Source organism: Pinus tabuliformis, chromosome 3_1 (genome assembly GCF_031772625.1).
Source record: "Pinus tabuliformis cultivar Carrire ecotype Pingquan chromosome 3_1, CPIR1, whole genome shotgun sequence".
Lineage (NCBI taxonomy): Eukaryota > Viridiplantae > Streptophyta > Pinopsida > Pinales > Pinaceae > Pinus > Pinus tabuliformis.
This window is the reverse complement of record NC_142301.1, coordinates 676,724,747-676,749,407: the sequence shown is the minus strand read 5'-3', so window position 1 is coordinate 676,749,407 and position 24,661 is coordinate 676,724,747. Positions and strand designations below refer to the sequence as shown.

Here is a 24,661-nt window from a genome sequence, read left to right as displayed (position 1 = left end):
TAATTTTTTACTTCAATTTAAAAGTGCGAAAAATGCTGAACCTAAATCATGAAGAATTACGATGTGCCTTATTTACTATATTTTTTTAATGTAATGTGATTGAATTATTTTTTTGCCTTTTGAGTTTATACATTGTCCCTCTAACTACAAAGGAATTTTTAATATACTCTCTACCATTTGAGAAAATAAGAATGAAACTATAAATAATTAACAAAGTGAGATTGTAAATTTACGAAGTGTAGTGAAGGTGAAATCAAAGGTAATTGTAATGTTTAATCCTAAAGAGAATTTGGTACATCAAAGGTAGATTGACAATTTAGGGTGTACAATGTGTAACGAAAACTTATTTGTATATCAAACTTCGTTAGATCAAGTTGGATAGGATTAAATATCATAGGAGAAGATGAAAGCTACTTAAATTCTCCAATGTTCTTTCCAACATTTTTCACTAAAATACAGTTATTCACTTGTGTTACACCTTTACAACTTTTTGGATAAAATATGGTAGTTGAATTGAATTCCACATCTAAAATATAGTTTTCTCACATTTTATAATTGTCACAAGATTTTCAGGATCTTTAAATCTATATGTAACCTCACAAAGGTGTGTTTCAATATGAACCAATTTTTCTTTATGTGATACTCGCAAAGTGTCCCAAAAAAAAGTGTATTTTGAGTACCATTTATCTTATGTCTATATTCTCTTTCTATATAAGTATACATGCTATAATCTACAAAAGGACAACATGAAATGTTGTCCAATTCATTGATTTTTCTTAATGTGAATAGAGTTGGGTGTATACATGTAAAAAAATGATAAATCTTAAAGTAATTTGAATCTGGGTAACCTTTAAAAAAAGATTATGATGTTAATATACTTTCAAAAAATAACTTGAAATTTAGTAACAACATTTATAATAGTAGTTTCTCTCTACTATGATTTACTTAACCATTAGTACTAATTACAAAAAAAATAGTTTAGTTAAAATTATTTAAGTTGAGTAATTTTTTTTTTCAATATAAGCATTTCAAACTCATTTCTTTGAATGACCAAATTATTTTAAATACACAAATATTGATAGAGATTTAATTTATAAAATATTTATAATAGTGAAAAAATGTTAAACAAAGCCTCAAGGGTTAGCTCAGTTGGTCAAAAATTGTGCCTCGCCATCAGAAGGTCACAGGGTTGAATTTGCCTGAAGCCCTTGGGGTTAGGTCTTGCTAGTAGGCCTAGGGGCGAATAGCCCAGATTTTTCCGTGGACGTAGCGATCACTCACTGACTAGGGTGTTCGTGAATCCCACTAAAATGAAAAAAGAAAAAAATCAATTTTAGCCCACGGGGCTTTGGATTGACGGTGAATGGGTGCACTATTAAGGCACTCCTTGCGATAGGTCACTGGTTCAAATCACCCGTGGGGTGCTTACATACCAAAAAAAAGAAAAAAATGTTAAACAAAAAATAAAAGTTTTATTATTGAATTATTTCCTTTTAGTTTAGCATTATAATAAATTTAAAATAAACTTTAGATTAAAAATATTTGAAGATATTTTATTTTGTTTTTTTGAAAGTAAGTTAATTTTAAAATATGTATATATAACAGTGAAAACTCTAATGGAAAGTTTAAAATAATTTAATAATTTTAATATATTAGAAAAATATATACCTCTCCTTTATTATATTTTTACTTTGAAATTAAAATATTCACATTTACGCTATAAGGCATTTCCCTTTGAGAATAAGTCCCCTAGTTGCCACTCTACATTGGTTTGAAGCGTTGGATTGAAGTGTTAGAGAATTGAATAATGGTGTACCATCAGATTAAGAGTTACCAACAAAAACTAATAGTTAGCCCCCAAAAAAAACCAAAAAGAGTAGCAGTTAGGGCAAAAACGTTGTCTATTCTGTGACCAAGTGGAGTTGAGTATTAGTTAGGGAAAAAACATTGGTTCTCTGGGGATTTGGTGCTCATAACTGTCTTTCAAGGGTTTTTCCATTGCTCAAAACTGCAAGTACCACTGACAATTGCATCAAGAGTGAGTTTGAATCTTTTCTTGAGATGCTGGCGATTTTGTGCTCATAATTGTCTTTCGAGGGTTTTGCCAGTGCTCATAACTACAGGTACCGCCGACAATTGGAGCAAGAGTGAGTTTGAATATTTTCTCGAGTTAGATGTTGGAAAAAATTCAAGGGAAGAATCATGTATATCCAAGAGACATCGAGACCATTTAGGTGCACCTGATGGGAGATTTTGACCTTAGTTTCCTTGAATTTACACTTAATTGTACCGAGCTTTTACGGTTATCCTATGAACCAAATTCTGGATTACGTTCTCAAATTGGGGTATCAAGACCTTACGTTGTTGATATTTATCATGGTCCCTTGATCAGAATTCCCAATAGTTTATCTCCTGGTGCAAGTGGAAGATAGATGCCCAACCCGCATACAAAAAAAAAAATCAAAGTCAGAATGGGACTCTCTAGAAGACTAGACCTTTCTGCAGACAGTTAAGATGGACAACACTTAAAGTACAACTAGAATGGAGTAACTCTCACCAGGGGACAATTGTTTTTAATCGGTAATCCAAAAATTCACTGACGCATGTTAAAATTCTTACCTACATTAGAGTACCAATGCACGGTTGTAATATATTGTCATGTTTTGGACAAGATGAGTCTAGACTTCTTTGTATTTGCCAGCTTAGTTCTAGACCTCCCTAACTATTTTTAGGTGATGAACATTCATCATGTATCTGTCTATCTGAAAGATTTGCAATTCAGGAAAGTGATCTTTTCATTTTATTGTAGGCATATGTTGATTTCTATATATCTCATCTGGTGGAAAAATGGTTCTTTGACCATGAAGGCTTGCTTACTTCCACCATTTAACAGTCAATATATAATTTATAGAAGCCATTCTTCATCATGTTATCATTCTTTTGTTTCCTACATGTTTGGAAATATAAGAAAATTTCTACTTAAAATTGAAGATATGTCAAGCTTCCTAAGAGCATCAACATTTTTAAAGCTTCTTCAATTTAGTTTATTCTATACTAACAGACAGTCCTATCCTTTGAAGGTATTGACGCCTCACTACTCACTTCGTAGAGGTTCAAGAAATTAGAGGAAAGTGTCAAGGAATTTGAGATCCATTTACAGGTGTTGCAAAATATTTTTCTGACCAAACTGCAGTAGTGAAATTCTCATCAACCTCCCACCTCACAGATTGCAGCCTATCATGTGTTGTCATTATGATGTAATTATGTTTTTTGAATAACACATTGATTTGGTTCACCTATGCCTTCCCTTTGGTTCTGTAAATCTCTTGGTTATATAGTAGTTTAAGTGTATTGAAGTAGATGTTAGTTTTTGTAGCATCAGATGTGTTCTAGCCACAAAATTTTGTGGAGAGGCTAAAATACATATATTCTCCAAAACGTAGAAATTGTTTTTGGAAATTCCACTTAGAGACTTCCTAATTAAAATAATTAATCTTTTTTTAATGGTTCCTAAGTCTAAACTTAGGAAAATTGATTAATTAAAGGTTTTAATTAAGTCATGGTAAGTATCTTCTAGAAGAAAACATGGATCGAGTTCTAATCAATCTTAACAACCGATTATGTTTTAATCTTGGCCGTTGATGTCTCAACGAGAGATTATAAGAAGAAATTCGATGGGGGTTGGAGAACACACTTGAGACACCAAAAATTCAATTTTGTTGGGCAATCGATTTCCAGAGTAGCAGTTGTGTGTTGCTGAAGGTGATTCAGTGAAGTCGAAGAAGTGAGAGAGGAGCAAAGATAGTAAGGCCAGAAGGAAGTTTCTCCAGTCCGGTGAGTGCATAGCAGAGAGGCAGTGAGTGCCACAGAGAGGCAACGCAGAGCAAAGAAGTAGCACAAAGCTTCAGAGGGAGATCTGTATTTTGCCGAGGAGAAGTCGAAATTCAGTGCCAGAAGCCGGAGTGGGAGCCCAGAGGCCAAGAGGATCGATTTTCCAGGGAGCAGTTGCTCTGTTAGCGAGAGAGACGTTGGTCCAAGTTGTGGGAAGCAGGTCAGCGTAGGCTGATGTAGAGGCAGCGCAAGATCAGTAAGGGACAACTCATCTTGAGCCAAGGTTAGTGTCAGATCACCGATGGGAGTGAGATTTTTCTCATTAGACCTTTTTTCAGTTATTTCTCTATATGGAAAGCTAGATTTGAGCTTCCATAGATTTGTATTCAAATTTACTACTGCATAATAATAAAACCCTTAGTTGTTGCATCGGTTTTCCCAAGTTGGGTTTTTTCGGGGACATTGGTCCAAAAATAATGGTGTTTTATTGTGTGTGTGCATCTATTCTTCTAGCATTATATTCCTTTCGTAGTTTATTTGTGTAGGTTGGAATGTGATTGATTCAGTATTTGTTGTAGCAAACAATAAATAAATTGTTAAATTTAATTAATAATTAGGAGAATTATTTCCAGTTGTTGCAATAAGATTTGGGGTTTGTCGAATTTTCACATGGCATCAGACCACAGTTCATAAGCCGGAGAGCTCAACACAGAAGGAAGGAGGAATTTCGAATCTCTGCAGAGGCAACATTTCGAAACCCTCAAAGGCAACGTAGTCCCTTGGGCCAAGAGGGTTAGTTTTGAGGAACAATTTATTTCTTTGAGAGAGTCAATAGAAAAACTAAATTTTCGAGATCAAAGATAGGTAGAGGCAGAGGGAGTAGCGACAGTTTCCTTGCAGAACAAATCTTCATTTGGGACGCAGATATTTTGCAGTAGTTTGCTAGTGCAAAATAGTGTTAGGAGAAAGGAAGAGCACACACTGAGGGAATTCTTTTCTCAGGGAACTTCTAGCACAGAAGTTCGTTTTTTCCTAGTAGAGCAGCAGTGGTTGTGTGCAAAGTGTATCACTCCAGAGAGGAGTGCGAATAGCTGGGCAACAGTTGCACGAAGGAGAAGAGGAGGAATTCGACATTTTTGGAGAGATGACATCAAAAAGGTTGAGAGATCAAGATCGGTTAGAGGGAGCCTCCAACTAGGTGATCTGGAAGGCTAGAATTTCTTGTCTTATAGATGAACGTGATCTCAAGACTTACATCGATAGTGTGGTAGTTGTACTTGCTGATGCGGATCCATTAAAGAAGTACAAGAAGGAGATGGAGAAAGCTAAGAGGCTGATTCTCGATGGGTTTCAAGATCGTGCAGTATCTCACATAGCTGGCAAAGATATTTCCCGACAAATGTGGGAGGCACTTGCTATGCTATATGAGGGATCTTCTGAGTAGCGGAAGACATATATTGAGGAGAAGCTGAGATGCACGAGGATGTAGAAAGGGGAGTGCATAGACCCCTTCCTTACTAAGCTTCAGGATGTCTGGGACCAACTGTCTTCAGTAGGGTCAACGTCCCAGCCTACAGAATTGGTGCGGTTAGCTCTAAACAATGCTTTTGAAGAATGACAGGTCTTTGTCCAGAGTATTCTAGGCAGAGAAAAGTTGCAAGGTTGGGATCGAATGTGGGCGGATCTGCAGTAAGAGGAGATGAGGCGGGATTTGGTGAAGAGCACCAACAGTGGTAACAATAGTAGCAGTGGGATGAAGCAATTAAAGGAAGAGGAGAATGTGGCCCTCGCATCATAGGGGAAGCAAGAGAAGCGCATGAGAAAGGACATTTCCAAGGTGAAATGCTTCAGATGTGATGATCTTGGCCACTACAACACTTAATGTCCTCTCAGAAAGAAGGACAAAGAGGAGAAGCAGGATCAGCAGGCTGCATTCACAAAGATCGCTAGGTTGTCCTCTAGATTGGAGGAAGATTTTTCCATGGTTACCAATATACCTTCAGGAGTGAGGTGGGGTGATTTGGTTTTGTAGCCCCAGAGAGCTATAGGATGGGCAAAATTCTTGAGGAGGTCCACCTCTTGAATCAATACCTTGCTATGGGAGCCCATATTATGTAGTAGTAAGATGGATCAGTGGCAGTTGGTGTAGTCAAGTGCCAGAGTGACAGATGCAGTAGCTAATAGCGGTCAAATACTAGGCAGCACAGTGTAAAGTTGGCAACAGTGCAGTTGGAACAGGGCATAGTCAGCAGTAGCACAGAGGCCTCAATGACAACGCAAAGTCTAGCAGCAGTCAGGAGTCGGGTGACAGATACATCATACTAACCAAAGTTGGTTTAGTATTTTGGATACTTTTCCATTGTTGTTGTTGTTGTTGCAGTTACAACAACAGTAGATGTAGAGGGAGTTGCAGTATTGGCAGCAGTTCAACAGGGCCAGTAGCAGCACGAATGCAATGTTTATCAGAGGTGTGTAGTAGTTGGTGGGCAACAGAGCCAAACATTAGCAGCATAACAGGAAGTAGTGTAGAGACAAAGTGTTGCTTCAGTGGGTTGCAGCGTTAGAACACATTCCTCACTAAGAGAGAGTGTTAGTTTTTGTAGCACCGAATGTGTTCTAGCCACAAATTTTGTGGAGAGTCTAGAATACATGTATTCTCCAAAACCCAGAAATTGTTTCTGGAAATTCCACCTAGAGACGACTTAATTAAAATAATTAATATTTTTTAATGGTTCATAAGTCTAAACTTAGGAAAATTGATCAATTAAAGGGTATTAATTAAGTCATGGTATCTTCTAGAAGAAGACATAGATCGAGTATTAGTTAAACTTAGCTATCGATTATGTTTTAATCTTGGTCGTTGATGTCTCAACAAGAGATTATAAGAAGAAATTTGATGGGGGTTGGAGAACACACTTGAGACACTAGAAATTCAATTTTGTTGGGAAATCCATTTCCAGAGTAGCAGTTGTGTGTTGCTGGAGGTGAGTCAGTGAAGTCGAAGCGGTGAGAGAGGGGCATAGATAGTAAGGCCGAAAGGAAGTTTCTTCAGTCCGATGAGTGCATAGGAGAGAGGCAGTGAGTGCCACAGAGAGGCAGCACAGAGCAGAGAGGCAACGCAAAGCTTCAAAGGGAGATCCGTAATTTGATGAGGAGAAGTTGAAATTGAGTGCCAGAAGCCGGAGTGGGAGCCCGGAGGCCAGGAGGATCAATTTTCCAAAGAGTAGTTGATCAGTTAGCGAGAGAGGCGTTGGTCCGAGTTGTGGGACACAAATCTGCATAGGCTGACGCAGAGGCAACAAGGGACAACTCATCTTGAACCAAGGTCAGTGTCAGATCACTGGTAGGAATTAGAATTTTCTCACTAGATCTCCGGTCAATTATTTCTCTGTATGGAAAGCTAGATTTGAGCTTCCATAGATTTGTACTCATATTTACTACTACATAATAATAAAACCCTCAGTTGTTGCACCGGTTTTCCCAAGTTGGATTTTTCCGGGGACATTGGTCCAAAAATAACAGTGTTTTATTGTGTGTGTGTATCTATTCTTCCAGCATTATATTCCTTCCGCAATTTATTTGTGTAGGTTGCAGTGTGATTGATTCCATATTTATTGTAGCAAACAGTAAATAAATTGTTAAATTTAATTAACGATTAGGAGAATTATTTCTAGTTGTTGCAATAAGATTCAGGGTTTGCCGAATTTTCACAGTGACTTGGTTAGCTAAAGTGCAGTTACTTTGATTTTTGATTCACTCAAACAATACATTCACCTCATTTCAATCGCTTTTGTCTACTACTATAACTGTCTCAGAGATCTGATTTCAACCGCATAGAATATAACTAAGAATTTACCCTGGCTCTTGATTGCTTATAAGCATCTCAAGAGTAAGTTTTTGTGTGTTGATTAGTTGTACTATTTAAGCATATTTACTTGTTTGAGAACTGCATACAACCCTTAGGGACATCCCCCTGAGACTACAAAAGCACTAGTCGAAACAGAGAGACATCCAAAGAGGGTTTAGTTGTCTGGAGTTGGTTGAAAGATTTGTCTGCTACCTTTGGTATTGACATATTGCTACTCGCTTTGTAGAGGTTCAGAAAAGAAGAGGAAAGTGGGAGTCATCTGGAGATGGAGCCCTTATTTACGTTGCTCTAAAAAATGATAGTTCTACCCGAACAAGACAGGGAAAGCTATTTTACTCTATTTTCTGTATTGTTCTGAAGTAAAGAGTGATTTCTATCTCTTGGAGCCCTCCTCTCATAAATATGTACCAACTAAGCCTTTTGTTGAATTTAAACCGTATAGATTGTAGCACAGGGATATTTGCAATGGTTGTCTCTCAAAGAATACTTAGGACATTTTAAAGATGTGGTTAAAATGACAAAAAACCTTGTTAAAAGTTAAAACAAAACAAGGGATTTTATTTTGAAGCTGGTCTACATTTTTACCATCTGAAACACTCAAGTGTCAAAACTGTCATGGGACAAAGGTGAAAGAATAACACTTAGGACATTGTTCTTCCCCGAGTGTAAAAGAGTGAATTTTTGTTCCCTCTGGACATTGGGCAATGCATTTCGATCATCTTTCAAGAAAATGAAAATTTTGGAAAAAGATTTTTCTGATTCAATGTTATTCCTTTTTATCTTTGACTTGGATTTCATTGTGGAAAGCCATGCTTTCAAAAACTTCTACATTACTTTGTAGTAGATAATCATTAATAACTTGTCTTAACTGCAATAAGAACAATGTACAAGTTTTTTGAGAATTTGTAAAAGAACTTGATGCAATCCTACAATAAAATTTCATGCAGAAACTTTTACTTGACCCGTTTTCTAGAATAATTACAGACTTTACAAGTCTTTACAGATGATATTTTGGGATTTTAACTTGTGGTTCCTATGTTGTCATTGCCTTTAGCTAATCTTGGAAGCATTTGGGAATTGGATCCCTATAAAAGAGCGCATACTTCTTTTCAAATGGACTTTCATCCACCTTGTTTATTGCTACAACATAATACTTGACCTTTGAAATAACAACAACTCAGAACTAGTGAATTGGAAACACCTTATTTGTATTGATATGGATTGACCTTCTGTACATTAAAGTTTGATCCTACTCTTCATTGTTATTCAAGGGAAGCTGAGAGGATTCGACAATGCAAAGGCTGAGTTTTTGCATTGCATGATGAGCCTGAGGTAGCACGTGTTTGGTTGCCTCATAATGATTCCCCCGAGATGGCTATGGCTAGAGCTTCTAGTGATTTCTGTCTGAAGGAATTTGGCCTGATCTATGTACTTGATGTCCCTTACAGTGGTTTAATTGGAAGAGATGAATTCATTGTACTGGCTACGGAAAGGGTACGCTGAGATTCTAATTACAAATTTGTAATTAATACTTATCTTGATTGTGCAATTTAAACATCCTTAGAAATCAGTATTTTATCTTAGCAAATTTTCCGCACATCTGGGACGTATTGTCTAATAAGGAGGTTGTGGACATTGTGGCATCAACACCTTCTCAAACAAACCAGAGCTTTTGTGGAGTATGTTGTTCGAGCATGGAGGTTAAAATATACAACTTCCAAAGAGGATGATTGTGTAGAGGTCTGTCTTTTCCTCAATAATTCTCTACCATATGAGCTAAAATAAAAAAACTCAAGTGGCACAGGGCCCTAGTAGTTAAGCAATGCCACAAGAGATCACTTCAGTGTCAGCGGCAGATTCAAGCAAAGATTTGGACAAAAACGCATAAGACTTCAGTGAGACAAATATCACCACATTAGACCGTGCAAACACAGTCAGGAATTCTAATGATCTGAATGACGCATCTCACAATTTAAATAGAGTCAAGAGCTCCAAGGAACCGAGGGGCCGAAAGAGAACACAATCCCAGAGAAAACTTGCTGAGTGTATTTCCAGTGGTGATGATGAGGAATGGTTTGCTCTTGATGGTGCTACAAAGGTGAACTCTCTTCTTTATCTTCCCAGGTTTTTGACAGGAGACAAAAAGGTTGGAGTATTGAGGAAGAGGCTTGGGACTTACCATTCTTCTCTTGTTTTTTCTGGTAGGTACTAGGAAGGTCTGGTTCCAGTTGGAAGGCTAGATTTGGAAGGTGTTTCAAGTGGGGGTTCTTGAAAGATGTTGTGACTCGTGAGAGTCTGGGAGGTTGGCTTAGATAGAGGGAAAACAAGACTCAACCGTAGTTTGGATTTTGACCTCAGATTTCAAGCCACATACTCTGTTTGTTAATCTTGAGTCTTCTTCTTGTCCAGATTCAAGAAATGCCTTGTGGATTGAAGGTATATTTCCTTGTGGAGTTTTTTTCTCAAAGTTTCCCAGTCAGGTGTTTTCTAAAACAAGCAAAATGGAAAATCATCGAGACCGCATTCTGTAGACCTTTTCCACATGACCTCCCCTGCATCTTGAACTGGGAACCCTATCTTTTGATTTTGCATTTCATGTCATTTTCTTCGGACTAGGTGAATTTGTACTCTGCAATTCTTTATTTTGTCGGTCATAGTCAAATTTAGAAGCAGTGATCGTAAATGAAAAAACAAAAGTGTTTGGTGCTCCAACATATTCAAGATTTTATGTTGTGCAAAAGAAATTTGTTATAAAATAAATTTTAAACAGAAACATATTTCATCAGAGCTTTATGGTAGACTGTGTTATTGAATATTCATATCAACGGGTAGTATCCTTACCAAATCCTTTGACATTAAAGAGATTCCTAGCTGCTTAAGGTTCCAGCTTACAATTCCAAGAGAGAATGTCCACTGGCCTTTACCCAAGTCGCTTCCATATTTTAAGCATCTTATTGAATAAACCCAAGTCATCTTCTCTTAGCATAAGGAAGTTTAAAATTTTCTGCCTTTACCCAAGTTGCTTCCATATTTTAAGCATCTTATTGAGTAAACCCAAGTCATCTTCTCTTAGCACAAGGAAGTTTAAAATTTTCTTTTTATTATACTCGTTGTAACTAAATTATGAAGAATCTTCGGAGTTATATTTAGAAGTATTGATTATGTTTGTAAATATTTTGTCTAATTCAAAATTGGTTTTAAATAAAAATGGTTTTTTTGCCAAAGCTAGAATTGAAAATACACGAGTGTTTTCCTTGGTGACTTCAAAGTGATGAAAATATCATACCCACGTTTCCTTTTGAGTGTGAGGTATATGCAGATGGTTCTGATGTATATTTCTGATTTATATTTTTGCTGGCCGCATGGAATTCCCCAAGGCCTTTTTTCAAGATAGAACTCAGTTTTTGTTAGATCGATGCATCTACAACTTTGTTGCATTCTACTGGTATATTGTAGCATATGATACTTAGTTGACTCGGAAGCACACAACTTTTGAATGCTCACTTGCAACCAACCACATAGAAGTGCTTGCAAATCATTATGTTTTTCTCTGCGTGTTTGGAAGTTTGGAAATATAAGATAATTTCTACTTTAAATTGAATATATGTCAAGCTTCCTAAGAGAATCTACATTTTTATAGGTTTTTCAATTTAGTTTCTTCTTAACAAAAACGATGGTTCTCTGGCCATTCACGACAAATTTCTCGTCTTTGAAGGTACTTCTCATTAACCTCACCTGCTCGTAAAATGGGTCTTCCGCTACTTGTTAATTGTACAAGATGCAGCAAATTAACAGGGTGCCCTCACCCAGGTAAATGTCTTTCGAGGGTTTTGCCAGAGCTCATAAATGGAGGTGCCACCGACAACTGCAGCAAGAGTGAGGTTGAATATTTTCTTGAGTCGGATGCTAGAAAAAATTCAAGGGAAGAATCATGTGTATCCCAGAGATATCAAGACCATTTAGGTGCACCTGACGGGAGATTTCGGTCTCTTACATGCCATCAGAGTAGTTTATCTAGTGATGCATTTAAGTCACTTCAACTTGCAATGTCACAATTACAAAGTGTTTTGGGTAAGAATCAGTCAGTTAGTCAGTGCCTGAATCTAGATCCAACCTTCACGAAAGAAGCAGACAAACAAAAGGTGATTCGCTCAAGCAGTTTCCTTGAATTTCCACTCAGTTGTGTTGAGCTTTTCCGGTTACCCTCTCAACCAAATTCTGGATTACGTTCTCAAATTGGGGTATCAAGGCCCTACGTTACTGATATTTATCCTGGTCCATGGTACTTTGATCAGAATTCCCAATAACTTATTTCCTAGTGCAAGTGGAAGAGAAATTCCCAACCAACATACAAAAAAGAATCAAAGTCACAATGGGACTCTCTAGAAGAACAAACCTTTCTGCAGACAGTTAAGATCGACAACACTTGAGTACAATTCGAATGGAGTAACTCCAGCCAGGGGACAATTGTTTTTAATCGATATCCCAAAATTCAATGATGCATGTTAAAATTGTTAGCTACAGTAGACAGCTTCCAATGCACAGCTGTAATATACTGTCCTGTGCTGGATAAGATGAGTCTGGACTGCTTTGTATTTGACAGTTTAGTTCTAGACCTCACTGACTGTTTTTAGGTGATGAATATTCATCACGTGTCTGCCTGTCTGAAAGATTTGTGATTCAGGAAAGTGATCTCTTCATTTGATTGTACGCATATGTTGATTTCTATATATCTCATCTGGTGGGAAAATGGTTTCCTTTGAACGCAAGGCTTGCTTACTTCCACCATTTTACATTCAATATATAATTTATAAAAGCCATTCTTCATCATGCTATCATTCTTTTGTTTCCTGCATGTTTTAAAATATAAGATAATTTCTACTTAAAATTGAAGATATGTCAAGCTTCCTAAGAGCATCAACATTTTTAGACGTTCTTCAATTTAGTTTCTTCTATACTAACACACAGTCCTATCCATATTCAGCTAATTCACAGAGATTATAGGGAATTGATTGCGATCACACTCTGATCGCCTTGAAGGTTCAGTTCTATGTAATTGAGGTTCTGGTTCCTGGTATCCAAGTACAGTTGACAATGGACATAGACCACACTGTGATCGCCTTGAAGGCTCAAGCTCTATGTGGTTGACGTTCTGGTTCCTGGTATCCAAGGCCTTTTTTTAAGATAGAACTCAATTTTAACCACAACTTTGTTAGATCAGTGCATCTACAGCTTTGTTGCATTCTGTTGACCTTTTCCAAAGGACCTCCCCTGCATCTTGAACTGCGAACCCTATCTTTGGACTTTGCATTTCATGTCATTTTCTAGGTGAATTTGTACTCCGCAATTCTTTATTTTATTGGTCATAGTCAAATTTAGAAGCAGTGATCGTAAATGAAAATCCTAATCTGTTTCATGCTCCAACATATTCAGGATTTTATGGTGTGCAGAGGAAATGTGTTATAAAATAGACTTTAAAGAGAAACGGATTTCACCGGAGATTTATGGTACACTGCTTTATTGAATATTCATATCAACTGGTAGTATCCTTATCAAATCCTTTGATACTAAGGCGATGCCTAGCTGCTTAAGGTTCCACCCTATAGTTCCCAGAGAGAATGTCCGTTGGCCTGTACCCATGTTTGACAAGTGATTCTCTGTCCTCAAGGTGATCATCCAAATGTAGTAAGTATGACCTACCTTCACTCTTTTTAAAACATCAATCCAGGTCAAAATGCATGTCATGGCTGCTACTATATTTCTCTTTTGGTTCTGAATGGGGAAGCAAACAAAATCATCAGCTCTTACAGTAGTGGAATCCTCATCTCCACCAAGATTTTCCTTAGTGATGTCATCATAACCTTCATGGTGGCCTTCATATGTGTGGACAACAATGTTGTCTTTTTCAACTCCTGTGCGCAAAACCCTGTTTATGATAGTAGCAACACCTCACCTCCTAAAATTTCTTTTTGATTGCGAGTATCATCATCCTAAAGGAGAGCAAGATGATATTTTTTTTCCTTTTCATCAAATTTTTCATACATTATTGGGAGTATCATCATCCTAGAGGAGAGCCCTGTTTATGATAGTAGCAACACCTCACCTCTTAAAATTTCTTTTTGATTGGGAGTATCATCATCCTAAAGGAGAGCAAGATGATATTTTTTTTCCTTTTCATCAAAATTTTCATACATTATTGGGAGTATCATCATACTAAAGGAGAGCAAGTTGATATTTTTTTTTCCTTTTCATCAAATTTTCATACATTTCGCGGTTTAGGCATTGTCAACTTTCATAAAAAAAAATTACTTCTTTCTTCTATATCACTTTTTTCTATGCTACTACCTTACTGTGTTTCCTTTACAACATGTGATGCAATTACTAGTTTTTACTATCTCAAAACGAAGAAAAAAAAAAAAATTAAATATAAAACCCTACAAGACTAAGACTAATAGATACAGCAAGATATTGAGTCTAAATAGATACAGTCAAGATATTGACTCTAAAGATGACCAAGCCTGGCAAAGACCAAACAAACCGTATATGTATTTATAAGGTTTCTTGCCTCCTAAATATATTAAAAAAAAAATCTCCGTGGGAAAAAAAACTCATATAGAAAAAAGAAAAAAAAAACACTCAAAACGAAGATTCTCGTCTTACAACTTAAATTCCATCTAATCCACAGAGTACGCCTGTTTATTTTAAGTTTTAATTTTGTAACTTTTACTTTGACATAGCAGAGCACGCTTGTTTATTTTAAATTTTATTATTTACTTTTTACGTTGACATAGCAGAGTGCGCCTGTTTATTTTAAATTATATTTTAATCATTTTTACTTTGACCGGGCTATCCAATATAGAGGAATGTTTAACAACATTATTGGTCAAAAGAATGGAAGCATTATTTTTAACTTAATTACAGATACCGGAACAGGTAAACCAACGAATAAAATTGCAGAATTGTTTATATGTCACAACATTGTGCTATTTATTCACAGTAGTAGTAATGATCTGAAATTACAAAGATTGATCGTCAATGTTGAACTACAGTGTGAAAACTCTTCACATGGGCTGCAACTCTATCACCACACTTATTTACACATTGACTCTGCCATATCCCATAACTTGAAGTGCCTACCACCAATGTATTCAGCAGGAATAACGAGAATTAAGAACAGAGAACAGAGAGAGCAAATAATAACTGAACTTCCAACAGGCATGTACAAAATCTGAAATGAGTGAACAGGCAGGCAGGCTTGGACGCTAGATTTTGTTAAATATCACTAATAATTTTTTATTTTTTTTCTTCCGGAACGAAAAATCGAACACGTTTTCATTAAGAAAGAAAGAAGTACTCTGTAACTTGAGTGCCTATCAACAATGTATTATGCAGAAATAACAAGAGAATTAAGAACAGAGAACAGAGAACAGAGAACAGAGAGAACAAATAATAGCGTAAGTTCCGCCGGGATTTAGTAATGCAAAATATCTAAAATGACCGTGTCGAAGCAACAATATGCTTGGACACAAGATATTGATATGATAATTAACACAGAAAAACAGTGTGCACATAGTACTACAAGTATTAATGTTGGCTTCTGAAAACTCCACCGCCAAACAAATTATATGTTTTACTAAATAAGGTGAACGATTACAGAGCTCTCTGTCTCAGATTTACAATAGCAAGGATACAGAGTCGGCCAAGAAACTCCATGTATAAAAATAATAGAAATATTTTATGATTCATAAAATAAACATAGAAAATGATTATATTGGAATTATTAACTTTTTAACGATTCAGTGCTAACTGTGATCGCTTCTTACACAACTCAATGTATTCGTCTACATATATGAATCAACTGTATTGATACGAGAACCCTAGCCAACGGTGGCTTTCTTATTTGCGAACAAGTTTGTGCCTATTTGGACATCACATGAAAAACACTGGCATCTATATGAGCTAGATGTCTATAACATCTGGAATTTTTATCGGTTCATATTACTTAATCTACATCAGAATTAAATTGCATGCATAGAACAGAACAGCGATTTGTATGCGCTGTACACAGGACAGCAATAAAGTGTATCAGTATTCACAGTTTAGAGTCCTAACTGAGAACAGAACAGCGACAAATAGCATGCACGATACAGCAATTTATATGCATATTTACAGTTTTGGGTCACAATATCCTGCTAATTGAAATTTAGTGCCTAAAGAGGAGAATGAGATTCGATAACAGCCACAGCAACATTTACCGGAATGAGATTCGATAACATTTATGAGATCGCATAAACTAGGTGAGAGGAGAATGAGTTTAGTCCCTTTTATGCGCAGAACGAGAAGACACCAATAACCCTCATCGGGATTAAGGCATTAACCTTTTTAGGGTTTCAACTTTCAACAATCAAGTACATGTGGGCATTAACCTTCTTTTTTTTAAAGAAAATGCGTTTTGGGATCCACGTGCTTTGGGCACTGGCCTCTGGATACATTTCCCGGACAGCTCTAGGCCAATTCCAAATTCGGGAATCGTTCCCAGTAGGATCCCTGGAAGCACTGGCCTCTGGATACATTTCCCGGACAGCTCTAGGCCAATTCCAAATTTGGGAGGCGTTTCCAGTCGGATCCCTGGAAGGGATCTGCAGTTCCGTCTTCTTTGCCAAAAGGCTTCGTCATCACTCACATACACATATTCATGACATGTTGGGAACTGCCATTATCTGATGGATAATATGAATGACAGAGAATAGAATCCCAAAACATGAGGAATATCAGTTTTTCGAAACTTCGCATGTCACATTGCAGTGGAATCTAATTTGTGACAACCAACAAAATTGACATGGACTTCTGGGGTGAACAAATGGTATTTAATTTCCATTCCTAACAAATTTTCGTCTCCAGTACGAGTTCAGTTCTTCAATTCAATTTCTCGTTCATATTTGTCTTATAGCAATTTTTTAAAACCACAATATGTTTTGAGTGTCTGTGTTGTGCGTTGCTTTCCAACTTAACTGCAGAATAAGGCTTGCTCGAAACGATTTAGAATTTTCTCTGAAATTAAAGTACCTTCCATGTAAAACCATATGCATTTTATACGGTAAAATAGTAGTGGATACAAAAAATTGAACCGCATCTGTTTAATCCTAATCAATTGAACATCTAGAACTAAAAGACCGATAATTCATATGCAAAACAAATGAAAAATTAAATTAGGTACTTTGGTATTCTCTCAGAGCACCAATATTTTCGATTCAGATGGAAACATCCACAATCAACTCCTGGGCATCATTCATATTTGGACAGCGATAAAAATTGCTAATGAGATTTGTGACCAATGCCGAGTTTGGATACCAGATTTCTTCATTGTCATACCACAGTAAAACTGTTTTCAGAATGTTCATTGCAAATCCTCTTTAAAGGATGTAGTACTCATAAGTAGCAACCAAATTGAGCAAGAGTTTTCTCAGAGCTGTTATGACCTGCTCTTGGTACATGAAGATTCTTCAGCATAACCATAGAAAAGATATGATTGTGACATTGCCTCAAGCAACAAACGAAAAAAAAACATTGCTTTACTTTTTGCAATCTTCCCCTACCTGAATACTGTCAACAATACACTGATCACCAACATCTAAGGGATGCATAGTGAATACGAAGGTGATTGTTTCCTAGATTCTTTTGTTAGTTGTTCCTGAACCTGGAGTCTTCTCATACAAGCTGAGATGATACTAGTACAATAAGGTGGCTAGTGGAAATCCCCAGAACAAGAAGAATGACCATTATGGAAATCTCCAGAACAAAAATAATGAAAATTATTATAATCACAATGCAATTGTCTTTGAAATACAGTGCAGCTGATCAGCCATGATGGACCAATGATTTCCTTTCTAGATTAATATGCCAAAAACATGTTTGTTGAGAGCTTCAAGAATTGCTTGCAAATCTCTAATCAAAACTGTGTTTGTCGCCAATAGACTTCTAGGCATTGACATTGTAGCAATCCCGGAGTTCTAAATCAAAAAACAGTAGGGTGGTTTATATATCTAGTCTAGTTATTGGGCCAGTAAGCTCTGCAGAACATTATCATCAAAACATTGGGCACTTAGGATCACCAAATTCATGGAAGCAAGATGAAGGAAACTTTAAGAACAAAATTAAAACTGCATAGCATCCAATCCAATTCTTAACAGAAGAATTTTTTATCTTCCCAGTGTCAATAACTCCCACGCTGAAAGAGCCACCTCACTCTTCTTCTGGAATCTCAAAAGGTCTTCTTCCTCTATATGCCTATAAGATACGCAATCCTAATAGAATAAAAAAGTATACCCAGACTCAAAAGAAAAAACAACACATGCATCAATGATGGGTATGCAAAAAGGATACCAATGTATCATTACCTGGCCCCTGCCTTACAAGCATTTTTAAGAATGCACTTTGGTACAGCTTTTGTTAACAATTCATTTGCAATGTCAATGTCTGTATTATGATGGTATCTTGTGCAGTTGTTTGACATTAATAACGTTGAAGCTTACTTGCTACTGTTAGGGAAAACCAAACAATGAAGAATTAAAACATAGTATACAAGTTTCTCTTATATAAACTATATTGATGAATGATTTAAGTGCTTACATATGACGCCTGCAACAAATCATGAATGGATGCCAAAGACTACCGTGACAAACCTGAAGGCTTTTCTTAATAACTCTGAAGACTTCTTTTGATTGGCAATATCTCTTCTCCAATACCGAAGGTGATCATGCTTTCTGAACCTATTTTCTCAAAAGCCTGCATACTTTACTTGACTGGCAACGTCTCTCCTTAAATCGCAAAGGTGATCATGAATTCTCAACTTATTTTCTCTGTCCACCTCAACGCGAGAAACTGTTTTCTCAATTTTGAGATCCCAAAAGTCCTTTCCGCCTTGTTCCATTCTATATTTTTATGGTCTTATCTCTGTCTTCTCGTAATAAAATTTAAATATATCCAGATGGTCTTCCCAATAAGATTTGTCATTGTAGCTCTTAAATGCTTTGAAATATTAAGACAATCCATCACATGCCATTAAGAGCACATCTATCCAATATTCAAATCCTCGGTGTAAATCACGCTGAAATAAGACCATGAGCTCCGCAGAGTATACTCTATTTAGCCATGCCAGGTTATAAATTAATGATTCCCAATCCCTGGGCTCGTGAGGACATGCTTGTCACGAAATGTAACCAAAATTGAGCACTCTGGCGAAGTACCTTCATTGACAAAAATGCAAATTGCTTATTGACATGATCTACATCATCTAAAATTATGAGGGCATGAACAGATTTAAGATGTTTGTAAGCATCTCTATAGCTTAATCAATATGATTAATTTGTCAATCCAACTGCATCAAACTTTTTAAAAGTGAACAAGACCTGGGATCCAATAATTTGGAATTTTTTTGAAGAGTTCTTTTACGACTATTGTCTTTTTTACTCCACCCAAGCCCACGATTCACACAAAACTTTCACGCTTTATTGTTGTTGGAATAATGTTGTCTTCTCAAAATCTTCTAACATTTCATCCAGACTGTAGGACTCTGGACACCACATATCTCCACAATGGTATGATATTGTCCACTTTGGGCCTAAGCCCTCATGGATTTGTTTTTGGCCTTTACCCCAAAAGGCCTCATACCAATGGAGATATTTGTCCATCCTTATATACCCATGATCCTCTCCACTTTTAGTCAATGTGGGACTTTGGTCGTATACCCAACAATCCTCCCCTCGAACAAAGGACCATTGAGCCTCCCCTCAAACGATTATCCATCCGTCCACTCTCTACCAACCAGGTTTCTCCGCTCCAATGCGTTGGAAGCACACGCCTTACATGGAAGCACCACCTGCTTCGAGAGCTTGCTCTATCCCAGGTCAACTCCTCTTCACTGTGTTGGGACTAGGACACGTCCATGAAGAATCCGGAGCACATCGCCTGTCTAACTGAGCTCATCCACGGATCCCATCGTGATATTACCGGGGCCCACCACCTTCGTTCGACATTCCGAGGATTCATCCACTTGGCTAACTTGGGGGCATGGCTCCGATACCACTTGTAGGACTCTGGACACCACATATCTCCACAATGGTATGATATTGTCCACTTTGGGCCTAAGCCCTCATGGATTTGTTTTTGGGCTTTACCCCAAAAGGCCTCATACCAATGGAGATATTTGTCCATCCTTATATACCCATGATCCTCTCCACTTTTAGTCAATGTGAGACTTTGGTCGTATACCCAACACAGACCAGTTGAATATTTATTCACATTGAAGGGTCATCATTCAACATTTTTCATCATACATTAAATAACCCTGCCCATGAATTTCAGATGTCACTAATCAGTGTACCAAACACACATTACCTAAAGTATTTGTGCTTAGAAAAGAGGGTATGCAGAAAATCATCTAAAAAACTAAATTAAAGTTAAGCCATTTAACCCTAAAACTTATAAGCACTCACAAATTCGCACTTTGGTACTTTGAGTGCTTAAATGATCCAAATATAAAGCACTTCTATAACTAGCATTTGCACCAGATGTTGCAAAGGAGGAAACGCCATAAGGCATAAATTGAAGAACGCAAACACAACAAAAAAAATACTTTCGTAAAGAATAAAAACACTTATAATGAATTTATTATTAGATATTCATATATATTGCACTATATATTAGCCCCGCTAATTGTTTCCCTTTCTTAATGTAACCTTTCACCACTATGGTCACTATAATATCAAATACAATATGAGACTTAACCAAAAACCATTATGAAAGTCAAAATACTTATATGTCCGATATCCCATATAAACCATAATATACTTTGATCACTCTTGGAGAATTGCAAACCCTTCTAAAATGCAACTTCTAACCACTATTACCATTAAGAAAAAATGGCATTTATTACCTTATAATCCTTAAGGGAATAACTCTGTTATTAAGTAAACCATAGTGCAATATGATTTTTAACACAATGAATTCTAAAAATTATGACCCCTAGTACACTCTCATCATAAACACATTGTAACTCCTAAAATGTTACAAGACATAAACTTCAATACCTAACACATTAACTATAACATTAAAACTATAACCTGTGTGTACTTAAATTGTCTTAACATAGTGAAGGTAAAGAAGAATCAAGTGTATGCTTTCACAACCTTAATTGTATGTATTTAAAATTTTAGAGATTAGTAAGTTCTTTTCTAATTTAACCCTAGATGCAATAACATTAAGGAACAAATATAAGTATGCCTAGCTGGAGAAAAAGGTAACAACATCTACTAGGGTATGCAACATCTTATTTTTATTCCTTACAAACCACCTAGATCGAGAAAAAGGCTAAGACTAGTTTCCTTTAAAGCACCGTAGCTCAGAAAGGCAGGAATTAAAAGCAAAAGCCTACAAAAGAAAGAAATAAATCTTACAAAAGTAGGACGCCAAAGCCTATGAAAGAAAGAAATAAATCTTACAAACATTATGATGAAGAAGGGAATTCAATACCCATTGAGGAGATGAACAGAAGAACATGACCTCCATTTTTACTAAAATCACCACAAATATTGATAGTTACTCTAAGTACACAATGTCATTAGGATATTAATCCAATAGTAGGGTGTTCAAAAAGTCCCTTTCTCACTAACTTTCTCCCTCTTTTATAGAAATTTTCAATAGTGACACTTGGCACCTCATGCAAAAATAATTATTTTCTTTATTCCAATAATGCCTGCAATAAAAGATTTATTTTACACAAATCAAAATGAAATTTATTCTCTGCTGAATGTAACTAAAACCAGAATAACAGAATAACAACTCAAAGATGGACGAATACTTCCTGATAAATCATTTGAATTCATGTCCATACGAAAATCAACGAGGATTCAAAGTGTTATGTTCATTGCAAATAATCTATGACATCCAACTGAATATTTGATAAACAAGAATATTTTTGGTGGAATTTTATAGAGTGCGATGGTGTTTGAATTTTAATAGAAAAGAGAATTTTTATACACGCTGTTACCCAGGATCAAAACAATTGACATTCTGAAGGGAAAACTATTTTCTTAATGTGATTAGGATGATAATCAAAATTAAATTCTTCGTCTTTTGTTGGGAGAGACGCTTTGTAAATAATGTACTAATTCTCTTTAATGTTAACCACCTCCATAATGTGATTAAGGTAAAATAATCAATTATTTACCAAAGAATTAAATTTCTAAACTAATTTTCTTTAATGATAACCACCTCCATAATGTAATTAAGGTAAAATAATCAATTATTTACCAGAGCATTACATGTCAATCTTACTGCATTCATCATTTAAACATATTTAACCCAAAAACTTGATTAAATAAAATATTTTTTGAAAAAGAATGTGTCAACTTATCACAAAAATGTACTCAGGTACCCCATCTGCAAAAAGCCATTCATTGTTTCATGAAAGTTTAAAATGTAAAATGTTTAATAGTCGCACCATATTGAGCTAAATTTCGCAATCATATAAAAACTATAAAAATGATGTAGCGTAAAAATAATCAGAAAGATCGTCTTACAGTGATTCGAAAGATTTCAAGATTGATTGGTATTCAAACATGATAATTAATTAAACAATTTGAAAGATTTCAAGATTGATGGGTATCCAAAACATAATAACTTAATTAATTAAACAAATCGTGGGTACATAAATCCCAAGCGTTAAGAAATCATTGATTGGTATCCAAACATGATAACTTATTAATTAAACAATTTGAAAGATTTCAATATTGATTGGTATCCAAAACATAATAACTTAATTAATTAAACAAAACGTGGGTACAGAAATCCCAAGCGTTAAGAAATCTGGCCGAGAACCCTCCTAAGGGTACTAATAAACATGAGTTGCATTTGAGCCCTGAACTTCTGCAAAATAAAAAATTCCCAGACTTTTATATCAGAGTTAGAGAAAGAAGAACAACCCACTGCCATGAACCCTCCACTCTGCCCTGAGGGCTAAGCCGAGCAGCAAACCCAAACACACAACCCCCAGCAATGGACGTCGCAAGAGTTAAAAAGTACACGTCATTTGTCAAACCAGGCACGTTATTGCATCCCTCTTCCCTAACAATGCATTGCTTGATGGCATCAATTGTATTCAAAAGGGCTGCCTGATAGCCCTCTTCCGATACAAAAAACTGATTCCCATACCTGGACTGCAGCTCACCGAAGAATTGACGAGGAAGCCTAGAACCCACTGTTAATCCTGTGCCGAAATTCAAGATGTTTGGGGAAGAGATGTCCTCTACTATAATCACAGTCCTGTCATCAGGGTGCCATAGGTCCCTGAAGGATTTATCTGAAGGAGATGGGGATGGCCCAGACCTTGTAAGGATTCTCATTTTCCACTCTGACTTGTCTTCCAAAGCCTGCAACTCTTGTGAAATCTTCACTGCTTGGGCTGGAGATAAGACCCTGGCTATGTCAATAACATTGGTGAAGTTGTTGGGTAGCTGAAGGTCTGGGACTTTTATTGCTTCTGGCTCTTTTGAGGCCATGTTGGATTGAAAGTCTGAGTTCAGGATTTGGGTAATTGCTAAAGATGGTGTCAACTGCACTTGCTGAATCAGAAAGGTGAACAAGGGCACGGATGCCATTGACAAAGTTTGCTTACCCACATCCTTGAGAATGTTGTTTTTGTGTTGTGCATATATCAACTGAGAAATACCTAGGTTTTTGAAGGTGATCTGAAAGGGGTTGAAGTTGTGGGTTATTGAATTGGGTGTACATTGACTGACAGAGTATGAGTGTTTTATGCGATTGAAGGTGGGCTTGTAACTGAAAATGGAGAGGAAAGAGAATGACTTAAAAGAGATAACGCAACAGGAACTGAGTGGCATTTTAACTGGGGGTGGAGAAAGACTCAGAATGCTCTTGATGGTTGCTTGCTGAGGCTTGAGCTTGAGTTGCCATGAGACACTGGAGATGGGTCTAATCACGAAAGACCAAATGCACCAGAAATCTGAGCCACCTGATTCCACCTGTAAGGCCAGGCACACACCAGAATGAGGATACGTAGACTAAGAAACTACGACACTTGGTCGCAGCAGGCACCAAGATATGCATAACACTCCTAATTAAATGTACGAGGGAAAGCATTAGCATTGTAGCGACCATCAATGGTGCCCTGAAATACCCACTGATAAACCAAGTGAACTGGTTGAGGTCACAGAGCCACAACCAATCGAGGCTTACACCATGGCTACAGGTAGCATAAATGAAAAAAAGTAAATAGGGGAGTTATTTTTCTGAGACAAGGGTTAATAATCCATACCTATAGATACATAGCACACTTGAAGAGAAGTTGCTCTTGGTTCCATTGGTATAGTTTGGTGAATTCCATTCCACTGTGGATACCCTAAACAGCCACAGAAAAATAGTTTGCATGAGAACCAAACACGTTCCTTTGAGGAACACAAAACGACAATAACAAGGAATTGAGGGAAAAACGATAAATGCAGACCTGAGAGTTTTCACCACGATGGTAATGGAATCCATTGTTCTCTTGTCCCACGAATACTTGAACCAGCTCGACGATACCAACACACATCCTCTGGCACATCCAAACCCATGAAAATTAGACGAGACGGTAATGTCCACACCACGGGAATGTAAAATGAAGTAGTAAACACAAGAATGACATACCTATAAGCTATAGGGGAAGGCCTCATTGCCATACATTCAGAAAATTCATGAGTCTGGAGTAACCACATCCTGAAATAAAAAACAATATAATGCCTGCAATAAAAGGTTTATTTTACACAAATCAAAACAAAATTTATTCTCTGATGAATGTAACTAAAAGAATGTCAGACTTGGGAACTTTACAGCTAATTACAGTCACTACAGAGCATGGTGGATATGTGAAGGAGACCCATTAATCGATGCAGTCCTGCATGATCA

The 24,661-nt window shown here is 36.7% G+C and overlaps 1 protein-coding gene, 1 long non-coding RNA gene and 1 pseudogene across 3 annotated transcripts; 2 read left to right on the top strand and 1 right to left on the bottom strand.

The window, feature by feature from the left end:
* The first annotated feature begins 1,844 nt into the window (after window positions 1-1,844).
* Window positions 1,845-12,323, top strand: LOC149188916 (uncharacterized). 2 transcript variants are annotated; one of them, XR_016255856.1, is made up of 2 exons: window positions 1,845-2,580; window positions 11,415-12,323. It is a non-coding gene; the product is annotated as an uncharacterized LOC149188916 (long non-coding RNA). The 2 variants fall into 2 exon arrangements; XR_016255857.1 differs by having other exon boundaries at window positions 11,340-12,323.
* On the top strand, window positions 9,253-11,308 carry LOC149188917 (putative protein phosphatase 2C 6; annotated as a pseudogene).
* A 10,327-nt stretch (window positions 12,324-22,650) lies between the features above and the next one.
* On the bottom strand, window positions 22,651-23,355 carry LOC149188915 (thylakoid lumenal 15.0 kDa protein 2, chloroplastic-like). The gene has a single exon (XM_089410079.1). It carries the CDS (start codon window positions 23,353-23,355, stop codon window positions 22,651-22,653), a length of 705 nt encoding a protein of 234 aa, XP_089266205.1.
* Between the last annotated feature and the right edge of the window lie 1,306 nt (window positions 23,356-24,661).